This window comes from Gigantopelta aegis, chromosome 1, assembly GCF_016097555.1.
Source record: "Gigantopelta aegis isolate Gae_Host chromosome 1, Gae_host_genome, whole genome shotgun sequence".
Taxonomy (NCBI): Eukaryota; Metazoa; Mollusca; class Gastropoda; order Neomphalida; family Peltospiridae; genus Gigantopelta; species Gigantopelta aegis.
The window spans coordinates 10,031,429-10,051,133 of NC_054699.1; the positions used below are offsets into that span (position 1 = coordinate 10,031,429).

A 19,705-nucleotide genomic window follows, 5' to 3' on the forward strand; every position below is an offset into this window, starting at 1 on the left:
CTGTCTGTGTGATGGTGCATATAAAAGATCCCTTGCTGCTAATCGAAAAGAGTAGCCCATGAAGTGGCGACAGCGGGTTTCCTCTCTCAATATCTGTATGGTCCTTAACCACAGACATGTCTGACGCCATATAAATAAAATGTGTTGAGTGCGTCGTTAAATAAAACATTTCCTTCCTTCCTCAGTGGTATAGCGCTCGCCCAGATACGGGTCGTAGTATTGATCGCCCTCTGGGGGTGGGGGAGCGGGTTGCCGTCCCAACCAGTGTCTTATGACTGGTGCACCAAATGTCATGGTATGTACTGCCCTGCCCCTTGTTTTATGTAGCGGCTATGGGTTTCCTCTCATTGTCTCCTGACAAAATATCAATCATTTAATAGACACCAAATAACCTGTAGTATAAATTTTAATGAGGTCTAGTTTAAAAATATACAACCTTTCCTTTCGTTTAATGGTGGTTAGTGGTCAAGTTTTTTAACGTGCACTTTCGGAGCAATCTGTGGCGGATCCAGAAAATCCATTTAGGGGTGGGGGCAATGACATGAGGCGAAATGCCAAGGGAATTTTGGGGGTGTCTAGGAGGTGGATCTTAAAACAAAAAATGATAATTAACATATAACAAAATTATAATTGTCGCAAAATTTAGGGGGCGGGCCCCTGCCCCCACCCCACCCCTAGATCCGTCTCTGGTTGTAGCACACGCCTGTCTTGAACGCAGGTTCTGACCACTGTCAGATCGTTTATCAAACATTCCTTTCCTTTTCGGCCAGGAGGTGCTCTGTCAACAGATGGAAATTACGCAACGACAACATCACGTGTTGAGAGCCCAGCAACGCGATAACGGTTAATGCAGTAATGGCTCCGAGCGTTGGGTATTGGGGTCGCCCAACGTCAACTTTAGACTGGTGTGAAGAAAACTACGTAGTTTCTTATTATATCGCCGAGTTTTGTAAGTTATTATTTCAACTACAGGGTACGAGTAAGAAGATTTCAGTTGGTGCAAATGCCGACGATATGATTCCGACGAGTTAATTCAAGTTTCGTTTTGCTAGCCGTATACTATATATAGACGCGTTCCCGGAAGGACTTTCCTTTGGCACTGTCACTAACCCTAACCCTAACCCTAACTATTAATGATAAGTATTAAAATGTTATAATGTTCTTTATACATGACAGTGCCAAAGGAAAGTCCTACCGCCCCCCCTCCCCCACCCCTCCCATTCCTTTCATTCCTCCCATTCCTTTAATTCCTTTCATTTCTTTGGAATCTGGCACTAAGCCAGTTCAGGGCAAGCATAACAGACAGGACTTTCTTTTGGCACTGCCACTCAAATTTAATGCAATATGGTTAGGACCACAAATATTTATGTTTAACCTATCAAAAATGATGAGGTCAAATGTGTCTCCTTGTCAGGTGGATATCATGTTGTCCTTAGAAGCTAAGGTTACATAACTCTGTTGAGGACATTTACAGAAAACGTGTAAATAGTACAAAATCTAGACCTAAACTATTCAGATCCACATATTCATACAGATTTTGTTTATTCCATTAAAATATTTTTTGAACATGCAAATGACACACTAGATGGGATTGTTAGGTTCGAATCCAGACAGATAGATTGAAGTGTGATTGAAAATAAAAACATTACTACAGATGTCATGACAATGCCAAAGGAAAGTCCTTCAGCCTAATAGCTGGATGGATGTCAGCCAGTGGCATAGTGTGGGTTGCCAATGCCTGGGGCAAGGCAGGTATTGTGCTCCCTAACCAGTGGACCATTAGCACTCTACGAGTCCGTTCCACCAGTCCAGAATTTTGCACCCGGGGCAACTGCCCCAGTGGCCCCACCCACGCTACGCCACTGATGTCGGCTACCTTAGCCCTCTGCATTGTGACCAAATTGGTCGTATATGTGACAATTCTTTTCATTTGGTGACTAAAACATTTCATATTATCTGTATAAAAAATACAAGTAGGCGCCATCTGGCTTCTACATGGAAAAGTTAACATAGAGGCCTGTACCTTCACCTCAGACCCAGGAGGTGCAATCTCTAGTGGATGGGGCCCGAAACTGCCTGATTTGTTATAACTTATCAGGGCTATCACTGGGTGAACACAAAAGTTTCGCCAAATTGTCTATTAAACTTCAAAAATAGCAGAAAACTAGTTATTTTCAAGTAAAATGTAAATTATTTCACCAGTCTAAAATAAAATAGGCCAATTGCTTTATAAATTCATAACTGGCGAATTTGGCGACTGCCAGAGCTAGCCCTGCTTATATAGGGCAAAAACAAAACATGCCGGGTATAGCTCAGTGATGGTGTGCTCACCTGAGGTGTGACGGGTTACAGGATCAGTCGCCTTCAGTGGACTCTAGTGGTGGGGGAGGGGGGTCCCGGCCCATCTACAATGTTTGAGAAAGTCACTAGCCCTGACGAGGATCGATCCCAGACCGACCACACATCGAGCGAACACTTTACCACTGGGCTCCATCCTGCCCCTTGGCTTAGATGAGGACAAAACACACTGTGATGTTTCCACTATGCAAGAGGGCAGTCATTAACCCAGTTGGGTCCTGTGCCTTAGATATCGTTAATTCATACTTGATTATTTGAATTTTAGTTTTATTTTGCTTTAATCAGCTGTTTAAATGCATGTATATTTAAGTTACATTGCATACACCAACAAAATGCGCTCTCACATAAGGAAGGCTGGTTGAACAAGTTTAATGCGACGTCCTACAATTTTTTTGACACAAGCAAAATCAAGGTACACGCAGGGTACCAGTTCAATGATCTAAGACATAACAGGTCAGGCATTATCAAATTGGAATTGCATTTTGGTTGGTGGTAATTGGAAATATTAATTGTACAGATAGCATTACATGTATTTGTGTATTCGATTCAACTGGTGATAAATACGAATGCAACTACGATTAGTGATTTCCCTAGAAATTAGGCAAGGCATGGTAGACCAAACACTTTTGGGGCATTTTTACCATTTTTGGGGCACTTGTATTTCATTAAAAATAGACAAAAATTAATTGAAATAAAACATTAATGTAATTTATGTGTTTGCTTTAATAAATGAATGGCAAAAGATATAAAAAGGTATATTTTATTAATTAATAATACCTTTTTGGGGTATTTTATAAAGGCAATTTTAGAATTAATTATTGAAAACGGCTTGTTTAATCTCAGGGCAGCATGCATGGTGCTGGTTACGGCAAGATGGCACTAGACTATTGAGGCATGGTGCCGCACCATGCTAAAACAAGCTAGGGAAAACACTATATGATACATATCGAAGTTCGGTTCACCGAGTATTTGAGTATATTATTACACCCCTAGCTGGTAGGTACTCAGTTCACATCCTGGTATCGGTTAACAACTCGATGAGTTGGTGTAAGGCCACTACACCGACTTCTCTCTCACTAACCACTAACAACAAACAACTAACCCACTGTCCTGGACAGACAGCTGAAGTGTGTGCCCAAAACAGCATGCTTGAACCTTAATTGGACATAAGCACGAAAATAAAAATAATCTTATTTGACTCTACTGTACATACCTGTATCAGTACTTGATGTGAAAACAAAAATTGAGGGGAGTTCCACCAACTTAGATTATGGGGACAGCCCCAAACATTTTGTTTTAATTGGCAACAGTTGGTGATCAGTTGAAAATTGAGGGGAGTTCCACCAACTTAGATTATGGGGACAGCCCCAAACATTTTGTTTTAATTGGCAACAGTTGGTGATCAGTTGAAAATTGAGGGGAGTTCCACCAACTTAGATTATGGGGACAGCCCCAAACATTTTGTTTTAATTGGCAACAGTTGGTGATCAGTTGAAAATTGAGGGGAGTTCCACCAACTTAGATTATGGGGACAGCCCCAAACATTTTGTTTTAATTGGCAACAGTTGGTGATCAGTTGAAAATTGAGGGGAGTTCCACCAACTTAGATTATGGGGACAGCCCCAAACATTTTGTTTTAATTGGCAACAGTTGGTGATCAGTTGAAAATTGAGGGGAGTTCCACCAACTTAGATTATGGGGACAGCCCCAAACATTTTGTTTTAATTGGCAACAGTTGGTGATCAGTTGAAAATTGAGGGGAGTTCCACCAACTTAGATTATGGGGACAGCCCCAAACATTTTGTTTTAATTGGCAACAGTTGGTGATCAGTTGAAAATTGATTAGCTACTACTTTTTAATGTTTTAGAATTGTGAAGCAATCTCTGAAATTTGTTTAGCAAATTGTGACGCGATCCTGAAAGATGTTCCCTGGGAGAGGTGTTTAAGATGTTACCATATTAATACCATGGGGTGAGACGTGGCCTAGTGGTAAAGCGCTCGCTTGATGCACGGTCGGTCTGGGGTTGATCCCCATCAGTGGGCCCATTGGACTCTTTCCTCGTTCCAGCCATTGCACCGCAACTGGTACATCAAAAGCCATGGTATATGCTATTCTGTCTGTGGGATGGTACATATAAAAAATCCCTTGTTACTCCTGTCCTGGATGGAGGAGCTGGCTTTGACTGGCACCTGTGCCCAGGACAGCCATGCACTACAACAGCTTGCTCTGAATGTGCACGTTAATTCTCTTGACAATTGACAATGGACAAATGTATGTGGTTTCCTCTCTAAGACTATACGTCAAAAATGACCAAATGTTTGACATCCAATAGTCCATGATTAATAAATGAATGTGCTCTAGTGGTGTCGTTAAACAAAACATACTTGTATATTAATACATGTACCATATAAATTTATATGCTAAGAGGAGCTAAAAATAACCCTATTTGGTCCAATCATTGATTGATTATTGTGACTGTTTTTGCTTTGTTTCAGGGAATACCATCAGCAATCTCGTGATGATCATTCCGCCGTTGGTTGGGGCTAGTCTTGCCTACTGGCAGGACCTTGAGTTCCGTATCGTCAACTCATACCTTGGCTTTATGGGTAATTATGTACACATACTTGTATCTGCATACAGGGGCAGGACGTAGCCCTGTGGTAAAGCGCTCGCTCGATTCGCGGTCGGTCTGGGATTGATCCCCATTGGTGGGCCTATTGGGTTATTTCTCGTTCCAGCCAGTATACTGCGACTGGTATATCAAAGGCCGTGGTATGTACTACCCTGTCTGTGGGATGGTACATATAAAGAACCCTTGCTGTTAATCAAAAAGAGTAGCCAATGAAGTGGCGACAGCGGGTTTCCTCTCTCAATATCTGTGTAATCCTTAACCGTATGTCTGATGCCATATAACCGTAAATAAAATGTGTTGAGTGCGTCATTAAATAAAACATTTCTTTCTTTTTTGTATCTGTATACATATGCAGGCCTTACAAAATTGCAGGAACAATCATTTTGCTTATACCTGAATAACGCAATTTTATTTAGCATGCACAAGGCTTGAAATGCATTTTGTGCAGTGAGAAGCAGTATCTGCACCTGATATTTCAGAGGGTGGCATGTAGCCCAGTGATAAAGTACTCGCCTGATGTGCGGTCAGCCTAGGGCCATTCCTTTGTTGGCAGCCCCACTGGGCTATTTCTCGTTCCAGCCAGTGCACCATGACTGGTATATCAAAGGCCGTAATATGTACTGACCTGTCTGTGGGATGGTGCGTATAAAAGATCCCTTGCTACTAATGAAAAAATGTAGCTTGTTTTCTCTTTAAGACTATGTCGTAATTACCGAATGTTTGACATCCAATAGCTGCTGATTAATAAATCAATGTGCTCTAGTGGTGTCGTTAAACAAAACAAACTTTAACCTGAATTAAATGCTAGAAATTTAGATCAGTTCTGATTGATTGTACTGCTAGAAATGTTACTCTCATTTTATGTAACTAATAATAAATTATTCTTTTTCTGCAATATGTAATTTAATATTTAATTAGTTGACATAGTTGGCACTGATTTCTTAGACTAATGTGAATACATGTGGTTCTACAATGCATTAGGATGGAAAGCAGTTTACCTGCTCAGGGTTTCTGCCAGAGGGTAAAACGTGTATGGCGCCATACCCAAATTTGTTTTAACATTTTTATTTTTTAAAGTCAACCTTTTGACAAAATTAATCACTCTTATCATTACTGTATGATTTTCTTGACCCTAACTCTAAACTTAATCCATTTTATTTTCTGGGGAGGCCCTCACCCCCAATAACCCCTGATGAGTGTAGTTGCTTTCAATTCCATAGTGCCATACCCAATAATTTTCTGGCAGAAACACTGCTGCTTGTGAAATTGATTTTCAGAAAGCATATTGTTTATTTTGAGTGGATATTGGCCCATGCTACCTTTTAATTTCCAACCTTGATTAAAGGTTAATGCAGTTGATGTTTGCATTTAATTCTTTTCTGGTTATGCAGATTTTGAATTGACCATTGATGCCTGATATGAATGTGTGCAGGCAGAAATGAGAGGAAGAGGTAGTGATGTCCCAGTGGTTGATTAAAAACTAAACTTGATCTGTTTCGAGTCACTGATATGACGATAAACTATAAAAATCCATAATTGATTGTGTGGGAAAATGTTACATTATGTAATTTGTGTAAATATGATGGTGTTGGTTTTTTTTTTCATGTGCACTTAAAGAAAAATTAAATCGTTGAAAAGCTAAAATTAGATATTTGTAAAGTTGTCTAGATCCCCTAGGCTGAACACTACAATAGATGCATGGTTCGTATAATTCACATTTTGGCCAACAGGAGGGAGATGCATTTGTCCAGCTATATACTGTAGATCATAAAATATCATCATATCAGAATTAAGCTAAAAAAAAAACCCCACCCAGAATAACTTGAGTTGTAGGATCAGCTGAAGTAATGTTTGTGACGAATCTTGACAATAAGCTGCATACAGACAACTTAAATTTAGTAGAAAAGTATAGTAATGTGCATGCTAACTAACTATTGTTCTTTGCTAGCCTTTTAGTTTAATCAATAGCATGGCGGGACGTAGCCCAGTGGTACAGCATTCGCTCGGTGTGGGGTCGGTGGGCCCGTTGGGCTATTTTTAGTTCCAGCCAGTGCACCACGACTGGTATGTACTACCCTGTCTGTGGGATGGTACATATAAAAGATCCCTTGCTGCTAATCGGAAAGAGTAGCCTATGAAGTGGCGACAGCGGGTTTCCTCTCTCAATATCTGTGTGGTCCTTAACCATATGTCTGACGCCATATAACCGTAAATAAAATGTGTTGAGTACATCGTTAAATAAAAACATGTTTTTCTTTCTTTTAATCAATAGCATGTAACCATTAAAATTGTTGCCAGTTCAGTTAATCACAGACCAAACAATCTCACAAACATTTTTTTTTTAACAGTCTGTTGTACATCTCTTTAAATTTAGCGTCATGAAATATTAGCGTTTTGTATATGGTCTCGCTAAGTTCGCTGACACTTCATGCTCGCTAACATTTCCTGATTTACAGTAGGTCAAGTCAGAGTTGGCCTTTCAACCCGATGAAAACGCTAACTACCTTAAACACCTGAACATACTTTAAAAATCACTAGTTTTATATATTTAAATCTTCTTTTCTGTTCTTCTTGCAGCTGTTGGAATTGGGTCATGGATCTTCCATATGACCTTGTTGTATGAAGGTCAGGTGAGATATATATTTAATATTGTATGTTCATATAGACCATGTACATGGTTACATGTACCCTTTTAACACAAACCTTTTAACACTTATAATTGGAGGATGCCTAACTCCCTCAAAGTTGTTGAATCATCAGCAAAATTTGATGTCATTTATTCATTCATTTCAAGTAATTTCCAATTAAGGTTCAAGAATGCTGTCCTGGGCCAGGATTATGGGTTAGTTGTTAGTGAGAGAGAAGTCTGTGTAGTGGTCTTACACCTACTCACTGAGTCGTTAAAACTGATTCTGGGTAGGAACTGGTACCTGGCTGTGAACCCAGTACCTATACCAGCTTTATATCTGATGCTTTAACCACGACACCACCAATGCTGGTAATTTGATATCAAACATGGTGTTTAGCTTCGTTTTGCTCAGCTACACCAAAGACGAGACAGCTCTTACCTCAAGCTTTAATAAAACAAGTGTTTGGAGTGGGAAATAATACAATATTTTAAAATGTTAGGTAACTGGAACTGTTCACGTAATTTTTACCTAGGTATCTGGTTGTTTGGTTACACAAATTATATTTGTATAGCAAATAAAGTTACAATGAACCTGCAGTTTGAAACTTTTAACTGTAAAATATAACAGTTCACCACGTAACCAGTTGTCAATTTTGCATGAATTTAAAGTTGTGTAGCTGACGCACAACAAGAACGGCGGTTTGCTTGAAATCTTTCCGAGAGATGGAAACCATCACGTGTTCCAGGTGAAATGTAGCGCTGTACAGGCAAAGAGCAGAACACTTAAATGAATCGTGGAATCTGCATGCGATTAATTTATTTTTAGCTTTTCCTCTTTTCTTCCCCTCTTTTTCTTTCTTGTAGCTGTTGGATGAGCTGCCCATGATCTGGGGTTCCTCCTTCCTCGTGTATTCTTAGTGAGTATTAGAATGTAGACAATATATTCTTCTGTAAGTCGGTCTCGGCTGTAAGTCAAGTCCCTAATTTTAAAGGAACAGACCCTAGTTTTTAAACACTAAGGCATAGTGATCACTAAAATCAAACATTACTTTTATTTTATTGTTTAGATTATCCATTTCCGTACAACCGAAGTGTTTCTGGTCATCCTGGTCTTCTAATACCACAGAATGCATTTTTCATATTTTTAAAAATGCACGTGCGTCGGAGAAATAACAGTTATGGAGTCAAGTTTTAGTCTATTTTTAACGGTATTTAAATGTTTCAACGTCACAGACTCCTGTTTCACTCTCTTATAACGTTATCCAAATGTGTTACAGGTTTGTAACTAAACCAAACTTAGTGTCCATTTTTACGGGTTGAAACTAGGGTCTGCGCCTTTAAGCCCTGAAATGTTTGTTTTTCATTGCATATTTATTAGTTGGACCAAGAAAAATTAAAGTACGAGGTACAGCATAACGAGGGTCATATTTATCGTACGATTTCCCTCGTATGTCATAACTAAATCGTATGTCCTCCTGGCATTGTCGTTTAACAATTGGCTGTTGTAAGAGTACATTTATTTCTGATTGGCTGACACAACATTCCACAGATACTACTTTCTTCATTCATACATTTTCACTACGAGTGGAAGCTTGTCACGAGCTGTTTACGACATGCCGTACTGATAAATACGTGTTTTTAATTGATTTAATAAAACATTAATTGATTATTACTAATTAATTCAATTAATGTGTATATATTTGCTTTTTGTATAAACATGTTTTACAATTTACAGCTGTTGATACATGTGTACTCTTTACTTATGGGCGTATAAATATGACGTCACTTTAGAAAGGGTTGTGATTTGGTTTTTCAAGTCAGTAATGAACAAACATTACTCCGCCGTTAAGGAAATGTTATTTTGTAAACAATGACCGGAAGGTTCATTTAGCAGTACAGTTCTTCGGTAATAAACAGAATATTACATTCTTGTCCATGACAGACAATGTTTACAACACGAGTGCCTAAATTATCATATTTCCCGAGCGAGACTAAAATAATATCCTCTATATTTTGTATTTTTAGCAAATGAAAATCATGAATGGCTCATATGTAAAATAACAAGAAAGAAGTTTTATCCCCTTTTAATTTGACTTACACCATCCAGCAGTTGTAAATTAATATTTTGATGAAAACAATTCGACTTACAGACGAAAATATATGGCAGAGGATACAATTAACATACCTTATTTCTTCTTTCTTTTTTTTTTTTTGTCAAAAATGTTATGATTTATGCAGGTATCTCATTGTCTGAATTAATTTTTTAACTCATGTGATACAAAATTGCAGACTTTAAAAGATGAAATATAACAATTTCAAGTTTTCATAATTTTGCTTTTATGCCACAGAAAACATTTGTTTTTGTGAATTCTGAAGGTCTGCATATTTGACTAAAAAAACTCATTAAATTTGGTATTTATTATATAACTTATCACACTGCCTCTAATTACCAAAACAGCCCTTGAAATTCTGACAATTTTACTACGGCAATTAAGTGCTGTCGCAAATGAATTTTGCAACAACACTATGGTGGCAATTTAAAAAAAAAAAAAATTATTCATAACTTCTATAACGAAATAAGCCGGTTTATATTAAATGAACAAAAATGGGCCACACTTGATTATAAATGCTTTTTTCTGGGATCTGTCATCGGACAGAGTTCAGAGTAAAATGCCTATGGACTTTTCACCACTCTAAGATATTTCAATGCCGTCGCAAATCAATTTTACAGTAGCTTTTGCTGTAACATTGCCGATTGCCACCACAAATTTCGAAGGCTACCAAAAACATACGACTCTGTTGTAACCAACTAATGATCATGTCTCTATAGTGAAAGTAACCTGAGCCCACGCTTATAAAACTTTTAAAAGTCCAGACTCAATCTCTAATGACATCACACACATACAATTTGTATGGCGTTGTCATGACATTACTGTCTCAGACTCACTTAGAGTCTCGAGTCTAGACTCAAAACGTTTTATAAGCACCAGGCCTGTAATGACAAAATTAAGTCATTTTGATCAGCGATATCAATCACAGTGAAAATAACAACTTTTGTCTCTGGGAATATAACATAAAATATAAATTTTATTGCCAAAAAGACAGGGTACGCATTAGGTACATGGTTTTAAAGCAAAATTTTGACAATATATATAGCAATTTAGATGTTATTTTCACTGTTGACTGATGTTTCACTGATAGTTTTGGATATTTCGTTGAACGTTGTAGAATAACGACTGGTATTACCCCTCAGTCAGCTAATCATTCCGCTCTCTAACATAATTGATGTTAAAGTCTCAAGACATCAGACATGAGTCCAGACTTTAAAACGTTTTATAAAATTAGGCGAGCATGGTGAAAAGTGAATATCTATAACATGAACACAAAATGGACCGATAATTTTATCTTGTAACAGACCATCAGTTTGTTTTGACACAATTAATATACATTCAGGTATTCATTGACACCTGCTGCATGCATCTGAAGGTAAAACTATGCAGTACTACAAACTGCTGTAACGAAAACACCTGTTAATTAATACCAAACTCAAGTATACTAGCTAACTGCATGTGTGTAATAAACACCTCCCTATAACAGCTTGTCTATGAATCTATGATGAGTACATGTATGTGTGTATACCTACAAACAACACTGGTAGTTAAAATCGCCACGGAAATAAATTACTGGGAATAATTGTTTTTCACAGCGTTTTCCATGACTCTTGCAGTTAATGAGTAAGAGAGAGTTTAATTTGTCAGTATTACAAAAAATAAATAATTAAGAAAACTGACATTGAAAGTTCTACAGCAAAATAAATGCTGCAAAAATTTTTAAATACCACATCAGGGTTTCTGCCAGAAATTGGTAATGATAAAGAGTAATTAATTTTGTCAAACGGTCAACTTAAAAAAAAAAAAAATCTGCAAAAATTTGGGTATGGTGCTATACCCATTATACCCTCTGGCAAAAACCCTGCACAGCAGTCTCCCTGACATTGTTGTGGCCAGGGTTGTTCATGTAATGAAAACATCCATGTACCGTAACATCCAGTTTTTAATGATCACATTCATGTGACAGATGTTCTTTATTAAAATCATGTTTTACCTTATTACATAACCAAATACAGTAGTACTGGCTAGACATGTATTCATGTATTAATCCTTATTCAAATACATTATTTATCAGTATTTTTTTGTTGTTGTATATACATGTACATTTATTAACAACTGACATTTTTATATGCCTGTCTTTGAACGGCCATGTCAGTATCGGTCCCATTGGACTATTTCTTGTTCCAGGCAGTGCACCACGACTGGTATATCACAGGCCATGGTATGTGCTGTCCTGTCTATGAGATGGTTCATATAAAAGATCCCTTGCTACTGATGGAAAAATGTAGCGGGTTTCCTCTCTAAGACTATACATGTATGTCGAAATTACCAAATGTTTGACATCCAATAGCCGATAATTAATAAGTCAATGTGCTCTAGTGGTGTCATTAAACAAAACAAACTTTACTTTGACAGGTTGTATTGGTATAAGACGTTGTCTGTCTGTCCTTAAACTTTTCATTTCCAGAGCATATCTTCCTTATCAATACAACTTAGGATGGCAGTGTGTCATGTACCATAACTAGGTCACTGTGACCTACTTTTCACACATTACTGCACATTAAAGGATATTGTGTCCGGGCCATATTTCTTATCAATTCATATAGGATCATCAAACCTTTAATGCAAGTACAACTTAGGATGGTGGTGTGCCACACACCATTATTGGATCATTGTGACCTACTTTTCATGCATTACTGTACATTAAAAAAAATATTTGTCCGGGCCATATTTTCCTTAAATCAATTCATATAGGATCATCAAAATTTACATGCAAATACAACTTTGGATGGTGGTGTATTGCCTACAATAACAAGGTCACCATGACCTGCTTTTGATTGGCATATGATGTACTTCACCAGTACTCTTGTTTATTTATGGTGGGAGGTAGAACTTTCAGCGGTAGAGTGCTTGCCGCATGCCTGATGTGCAATTATTGATTTCCCATGATGAACCCACGATTTGTTTTCTCCAACCCAACAATTGGCCTTCTGTTGGTGTATTAAAGGCACTGGTTTGGTACAGTGCGAGTAAAAGATCCCTTGTTATTTATTTAGTACAAATATTGTATGCGGTGGTGGACAATTTTTGTAGGTCACACATTTCTTCAAGAAAATATTCCTTTCTGCTTTACACTTTTTAAAAATAATTAATTATGGAATAATAACACTGTGTTTCACTGTTAACTACATGTTTAATGATTTAACACAAAGTTGGTATTTTAGGACGAGATGTAAGGCTAATAACAGCAGATAGATAGAACAAGCACTTAAAATCTTGCGATCATGTTAAATCCTGGTTGCCCGTGACAACATACATAAATCATCGATTTAACATGAAAATTAAGCCAACAAAGAAGTAGACTTATATAGGTAGTACCGGTAGTTGAATTGGCCAAGTTGTAGGGGTCTGTGGGGTGACACATGCACCACTTTCCGTGTGTAGAAGTCTGGAAGTGCCATATTGAAAAAAGAAAAGAAAAAACCCTTTGTTTAATCACTAGAGCACATTGATTTATTACTCATCGGCTATTGGATGTCAAAATTTCACATATACCAGTACATTTTTCCATTAGTAACAGGGGATCTTTTATATGCATCATCTCACAGACAGGATAGTCTTTGATATACATGTACCAGTCTAATTGCAGGGCTTGAACATAAGAATTTGTCACCCACAGCATTTAAAAAAAATTGCCATGTATGAAATGGCCCACATGCTGACAGCAATTTTGAGTCTTTAAAAGGTGACTTTTGCAGCAAATAAATATGACTGAAAGGTTATTTTGTTGCATGTAGACGTTAAATACTGGCAGATAATATACACCAAATCAGTGTTTCTCCCAGAAAGACATTTTTGAGTATGGCGCTATAGTATTGAATGCAACCGCAGTCAACATGGGGTTTGGGGAGCCTCCCCCAAGAAGAAAATGTTACGTAAATCGAACACAGTACCCTCTTCCTCTACCCCTAGAGCGTTACGTAATTAGTAACACCCCCTTACATATAACGTGTATGCCAACAGCTGGCCACTGTCAAAATTTCAAGGCAAATCCCCCACCCACCGACCCCTGGAAAGGCGTTGTACCATACCTCTATTGATATAAATATGTTTTTGAGATATGAGACGACCCCTCAATCAAGACAGTTAAATTTGTTCCAAAATTGCGAAATCTCATGTGATCTCTTGTTGGGGAATTCTATACTTGTGATAAGCCAATGAAAACCGAGATTGATACGAGCCCGTCAAAAGTGCCCCACTTTCAAAATACTGGCTTTGTTTTTGACCTGGATAAGCCAGTGTAGTGAAACCAATGCGGAGTGTGGCGTCATGTATGCACCAAACGTAATTGGATTTTCTGTTCTATATGCTTAAATAATAAAAATATTCCGGGTACTGCCGCTTTAAAAAAATAAAAATCTACAAAACAAATTGGGTATAGCACCATACCTGTTTTACCCTCTGGCAGAAACCCTGCAAATATATTAATTTTGCTGTCATTGAGGAGTTTTACCATCAGCAGTAACTTTTATACAGCAGGACGTAGCCCAGTGGTAAGGTGCTCGCTCAATGTGTGGTCGGTCTGGGATCGATCCCCGTCGGTGGGCCCATTGGGCTATTTCTCGTTCCAGCCTGTGCACCATGACTGGTATATCAAAGGCCCTGGTAAGTACTACCCTATCTGTGGGATGGTGCATATAAAAGATCCTTTGCTGCTAATTGAAAAGAGTAGCCCATGAAGTGGTGACAGCAGGTTTCCTCCCTCAATATCTGTGTGGTCCGTAACCATATTTCCGATGCCATATAACCGTAAATGAAAAGTGTTGAGTGTGTCGTTAAATAAAAGATTTCCTTCCTTCAATATCTGTGCGGTCCATATAACCATAAATGAAATGTGTTGAGTGTGTCATTAAATAAAACATTTCCTTCTACCACTTGGCTATTTCACATCAATTTTACAAAATTAAAATTAAGACGTCAGGAGTCCTATGACCCATTGCACCTTAGTCAAACACTCTAGCATTAATTAACTATAATGTACATCACACCCCAGACAAAATTGTATTGTGTTTGTCATTACAGAAACCTTGCTTTGTTTTCAGTGCCACGTTATCGAGTCCACCTAACAGGGTGTACAAGCCACTAATGTTAGGCCTCTTTATTTACTGCAGCATCGTCACAGTGGTAAGTAGACTGTTTTATACCGAGGGAATTTCTAAAAAGCACAAACGGGTGGGGGACTTGCATGATTTATTGTTTAGGAGCTGTGGGTTTGGTAAATATAATTATAATGGCAGCTTATTTATTTATTAGTTTATGGTGGTTTTGGGGTGTGTTGGAAAACAACAGATTCCAATACGTTGTATCACAAATCAGTTATTCTTAACATTATTGTTTCGGAGATATTATTTTAAAGCTGCAATGTCTAGTGTATTTTTAATATTTAATCATTTAGAATAGGTGATCAACTTTTGTTTTCCTCCCATTCTTTGATTTTATTTAGATCTTACTTGCAATCGCATTCAAAGGCAGATTTATTGTGTAATAGAATAGGTAGCATATACACAGTGAAACCTCTCTATACCAGACCCTCTGTAAAGAGGAATTCCTCGAAACCAGATATCTTTCATGGTCCCTTTTTAAATAGCAGTACAGAACCTCACAATACCAGACCCTCTGTAAAGAGGAATTCCTCGAAACCAGATATCTTTCATGGTCCCTTTTTAAATAGCAGTACAGAACAGAACCTCTCAAAACTAGGGGGTGGGACGTAGCCCAGTGGTAAAGCACTCACTTGATGCACGGTCGGTTTGGGATCAATCCCTGTCGCTGGGCCCATTTGATTGTTTCTCGTTCCAACCAGGCCCCATGCTTATAAACTTTAAAGTCTAGACTTTAACGTCATGGCAACGCCATTCAAATAGCATTACGTTAAAGTCTGGACTTTATTAAAGTCTAGACTTTAAGTTTTATAAGCACGGGCCTAGTGCAGTGGGATGGTGCATATAAAAGATCCCTTGCTACTAATGGAAAAATGTAGTGTATTTCCTCTCTAAGACTGTCAACATTACGAAATGTTTGACATCCAATAGCCAATGATTCAATAAATCAATATGCTCTAGTGGTGTCATTAAACAAAACAAACTTTAACTCTCTAAACTAAATACCCCTTAAAACCAGACTTTTTACTTGTTTCCAGATTAGAGGGGTTTCACTTCATTATAAACTTGAAGAAAAGTAGAGAAATATAGTTCTGAAGTTGCTATCTGCATCTTATCACTAATCTGCATGTGAAAATATTTTCTTCATTAATATACATGCATTAATTTTACAAATACATATAATAAACTCTTTGCGGTTTTGTATCAATCAAAAATGGTAATGTGACTTGTGGCTTATATAAACATCTGGCACTGTCTGTTGACAACAAAAATCTACCACTTTATCAAAATGCTATTTGTAATGGCAATCACCAGAACTATCTAAAAAGGTTGCTGTAAAATTGATCTGCAATCAGCAGTGACATTGTCATCATTGTCAGGTATTTACTTTACTATTGTTATTTGTACTATTGATATTTATACTAAATTTCCATTGCTAGATGATTTATAGTTCTTGCAATGATAATTATCTTTGTTACATTACCATTAAATGTGTTTTATTTTGCAGGGATACTTAATAAATCAGAATCCAATATTTCATCAGGTTTGTTTCTTTCACATTACATGTGTGTGTATAGCTTGCTTACTCAATAAATACACTGTATACCTGAGCAGGTTATATTCGCTCTTATCGTCCATGAAAAGCTTTTGTAGGAGATATCGCTGGCACTATAATTTGCGATATCTTCTGCAGTATTCTCCTAGGAGACATCACTTCTTTTGTTACATCACTGTGTATGTTTCAGCGCTAAACCTATCATTAGTGACATCACGCCACTGTCGTTCTGCTAGTTAACGACTCTACTGCTGCCAAATATAGTGACATTCAATCCATATCACTGACATTGTATACAATTGTCGCAAAATAAAAGAATGATAATGGATGATAAAAAGAATACCCTCTCGTGTCTTGTGGGGGGGGGGGGGGTATCCTCTATATGATACTCGGAAGAGTAAATACATATAACTTTGGCGGATGGGGAAGGTTTCACATTATAGTCCTGGTTGCCCACATGTATTCACATACTTACACACCATATTGCTGGAGACCAGTATTTGACCAATTCCCAGTGTTGAACATAAACACTGTAATATATGTCTCCTGGATTGAAGCAAATTGTTTCTGGTTGCAAAGTAAAAATTCATTAAAAAAAATTCTTTTTTAACCAAAGTGTGCACTCAGTTATGCGTTATTTAACTCACATTATCACATTATCAGTAATAGGTCAGGTCGCAATTTTTTAATGTTCTTGGAAGTATAAAACCTATGAATGCCTAATTAATTTTGATACCTTGTACTGTCTCAAAATACAAGGTTGCCATTAATAATTTTTCACATTTTATAATACAGTGTTAACACAGACCTGTCAACCCTCCCGGATTCCGCGGGAGTCTCCCGGTATTTGATCAAATCTCCTTTTACCTGTGCGGGAGACAGTTTCTCCTGTTAAATGACATTTTTGTAAGCATAAAAAAAAAATCGATCCTCTTTTGTCAAAATAACAGAAGGGAAGTAACTCTGCCTTTTTTTTCTCATTCGGAAAATGTCGACTACTTTCGGTTTCCGAGAATATAACAGGCCGAATTGTCCCCGACTGTTTAACCTTTGCCGAAGTGAGAATTGTGGGATAGCCTATTTATATTGTTAAAAAAGCACATGGAGTTTATAAAATGACGTGTTATTATAATGTTTGTTGTCGTCGTAATGGCTACGAAGCGTGTTGCCGCTAATTCAACAGGCTGTGTATTGACATTCAGTGTTGCCATATAAAAAAAAAAAAAACTATCCAATTTAGTTCTAATAACACCTCTGAATTGTAAAATGTCTTCCCACTGGATTACATAATGCAACTATGACGAATCTGAACTGCCCGACTCCCGAGTTGACAATGATACACACGATGCATGTTAAAATCACATGTCACAGCAAGACAACGAAAAGACCAATTAGCTGTATAAACATACTTGTGTCAGTTAATTTTGTATGTTTGTGCGGTAAAATGTTGGTTATAAGGGTACACTTCAAGAAATTATTTTTGTACAATTAAAAAATGTGTTTGACATTGACATAAAGTTACTCACGGAAATGGGTATAATTCCGGTATATTTCACACGATGTCCGTAATGAGGTTTTACTTATGATTAATGAAAATACAATGTTTATTGCGTCATTATAATGATTTTAAATAAGTACCACGCCACCCTTCCTCATTATAGTAAAAACTGAATATTAATTTATAAGATTTATATAAATTTGTTTTTGGTACTTGGGTACACTAACCACAAATGATAATGTAACGCAACCTGTAAGGCTTTAAGTGTAATACCGTAAATGTACTAATTAAAAAAAAAAATTCTTGTTCATGTTCTTAGCATTGTTGGATAAAATATTTATTTTTTTTAAATATGTTTTAAATCATAATATTTAAACTTAAAAAAAAACAAAAAACAAAAAATATATTATTTTTTTTATTTTTTTTTAATGCCAAGATCTAGAAGTATATATGACATTATAAAGTATTCATATAACTTATTGTAATAATGTTTTTTTTTAAACCTTGCGATTTTGGGTTAAATTGTGTGAATTTAAAAAATCTCCTGCTTTTTCAACACACACCTCCTGCTTTCTCTTGACTAAAGGTTGACAGGTCTGTGTTAACACTGGAATTATTCAGTTATGAAATACAGTGTTAACATTGGAATTATTCAGTTATGATATACACACAGTGTTCTGTCAGGTCAGGTCAAAGAGTTTAACGTGCACATTCAGAGCAAGCTGTTGTAGCGCACGCCTGTCCTGGGCACAGGTGTCAGCCTCAGCCGGTTCCTCCGTCCAGGACAGGAACAGTGTTCTTAACGTCTTTGTCTTTTGTGTTTCAGGTTGCATATGCTCTTATGGTGTTTGCTATTCTTGTATATGGAGTGAAAACGATATTGTAAGTACAAAGTGTTATACAAAAAGGGACAGGGATTTTTAAAACTATGCAGGGCTTCTAGATTATGGTAGCCCCACTCCCGTGGCTAGTGATATTCAGTGTTGGGCTAGTCAGTAATTACTATTACCATGCCCGACGGCTAGTGAAAAAAAGTTGTTAAATGCTGCATTTAAGTCTATTTTGTAAATATAAATATCCTGGCCCCACTCCTACCTCCCTAATCTTAAAGTGTTTTTAAGCTCTATCTCCCTCTTTAGGTGACATATCTGATTATTACTATTAGTAAAATTGTATTTAATGGGCTAGTGGATTTTTAATAGTAGCTGGTAAATACTTTTAATTACTGATCCCATGGTTAGTGGATTTTATAAAAATTCTACAACCCCTGCTGTGGCATGAAAAACAAAATATTATGGGGGTGGGGTGGGCAATTACACTTTCTATAAGTCATGTTATGGGCCAACAGGATAACATGAAAGGTAGTGGGGGACAAAGAGAAGTATGAGTGGGAAGGGCGTGGCCCTCCTCTGGCTATGCCAGTGCTGTCCATTAATTATTATGATACATGGTACAGTTTGTGAAACAGGAAACCCACTGTCACCACATACATTACTTCTGCCTATAGCAGTGGAGGTCTTTTCCCACAGACAGGACAGCCCATACCACAGCTTTTGATGTGCAAGTTGTGAGGCACTGGTTGATTGATCCTGTAGCTCACTGCACATTATGTGACTCTTCTGCCATACGGCTATTTCAGGCCTGTAGGATCGAATGAATGAATGAATGTTTAACAACACCCCAGTACGAAAAATATATCAGCTATTGTGTGTCAAACTACCATAGGAACGATATCTGGAGCAGGGGGGGATACAGCCT

At 37.4% G+C, this 19,705-nt stretch overlaps 1 protein-coding gene across 5 annotated transcripts in view; it reads left to right on the plus strand.

Moving 5' to 3' along the window:
- The first annotated feature begins 793 nt into the window (after nt 1–793).
- LOC121370532 (alkaline ceramidase 3-like) overlaps nt 794–19,705 on the plus strand; it is a 33,435-nt gene continuing 14,523 nt past the window's right edge. For all 5 annotated transcript variants that reach the window (XR_005957694.1, XR_005957693.1, XR_005957695.1 and 2 more), the window contains exons 1-7: nt 794–949; nt 4,856–4,966; nt 7,570–7,622; nt 8,486–8,538; nt 14,835–14,916; nt 16,402–16,437; nt 18,774–18,829. Coding sequence is in view for 1 of the 5 variants with exons in the window: in XM_041495836.1 (XP_041351770.1) it covers nt 856–949; nt 4,856–4,966; nt 7,570–7,622; nt 8,486–8,538; nt 14,835–14,916; nt 16,402–16,437; nt 18,774–18,829 (485 nt within the window). In the remaining 4 variants the exon portion in view is untranslated. The remainder of the gene's footprint in view (nt 950–4,855; nt 4,967–7,569; nt 7,623–8,485; nt 8,539–14,834; nt 14,917–16,401; nt 16,438–18,773; nt 18,830–19,705) is intronic.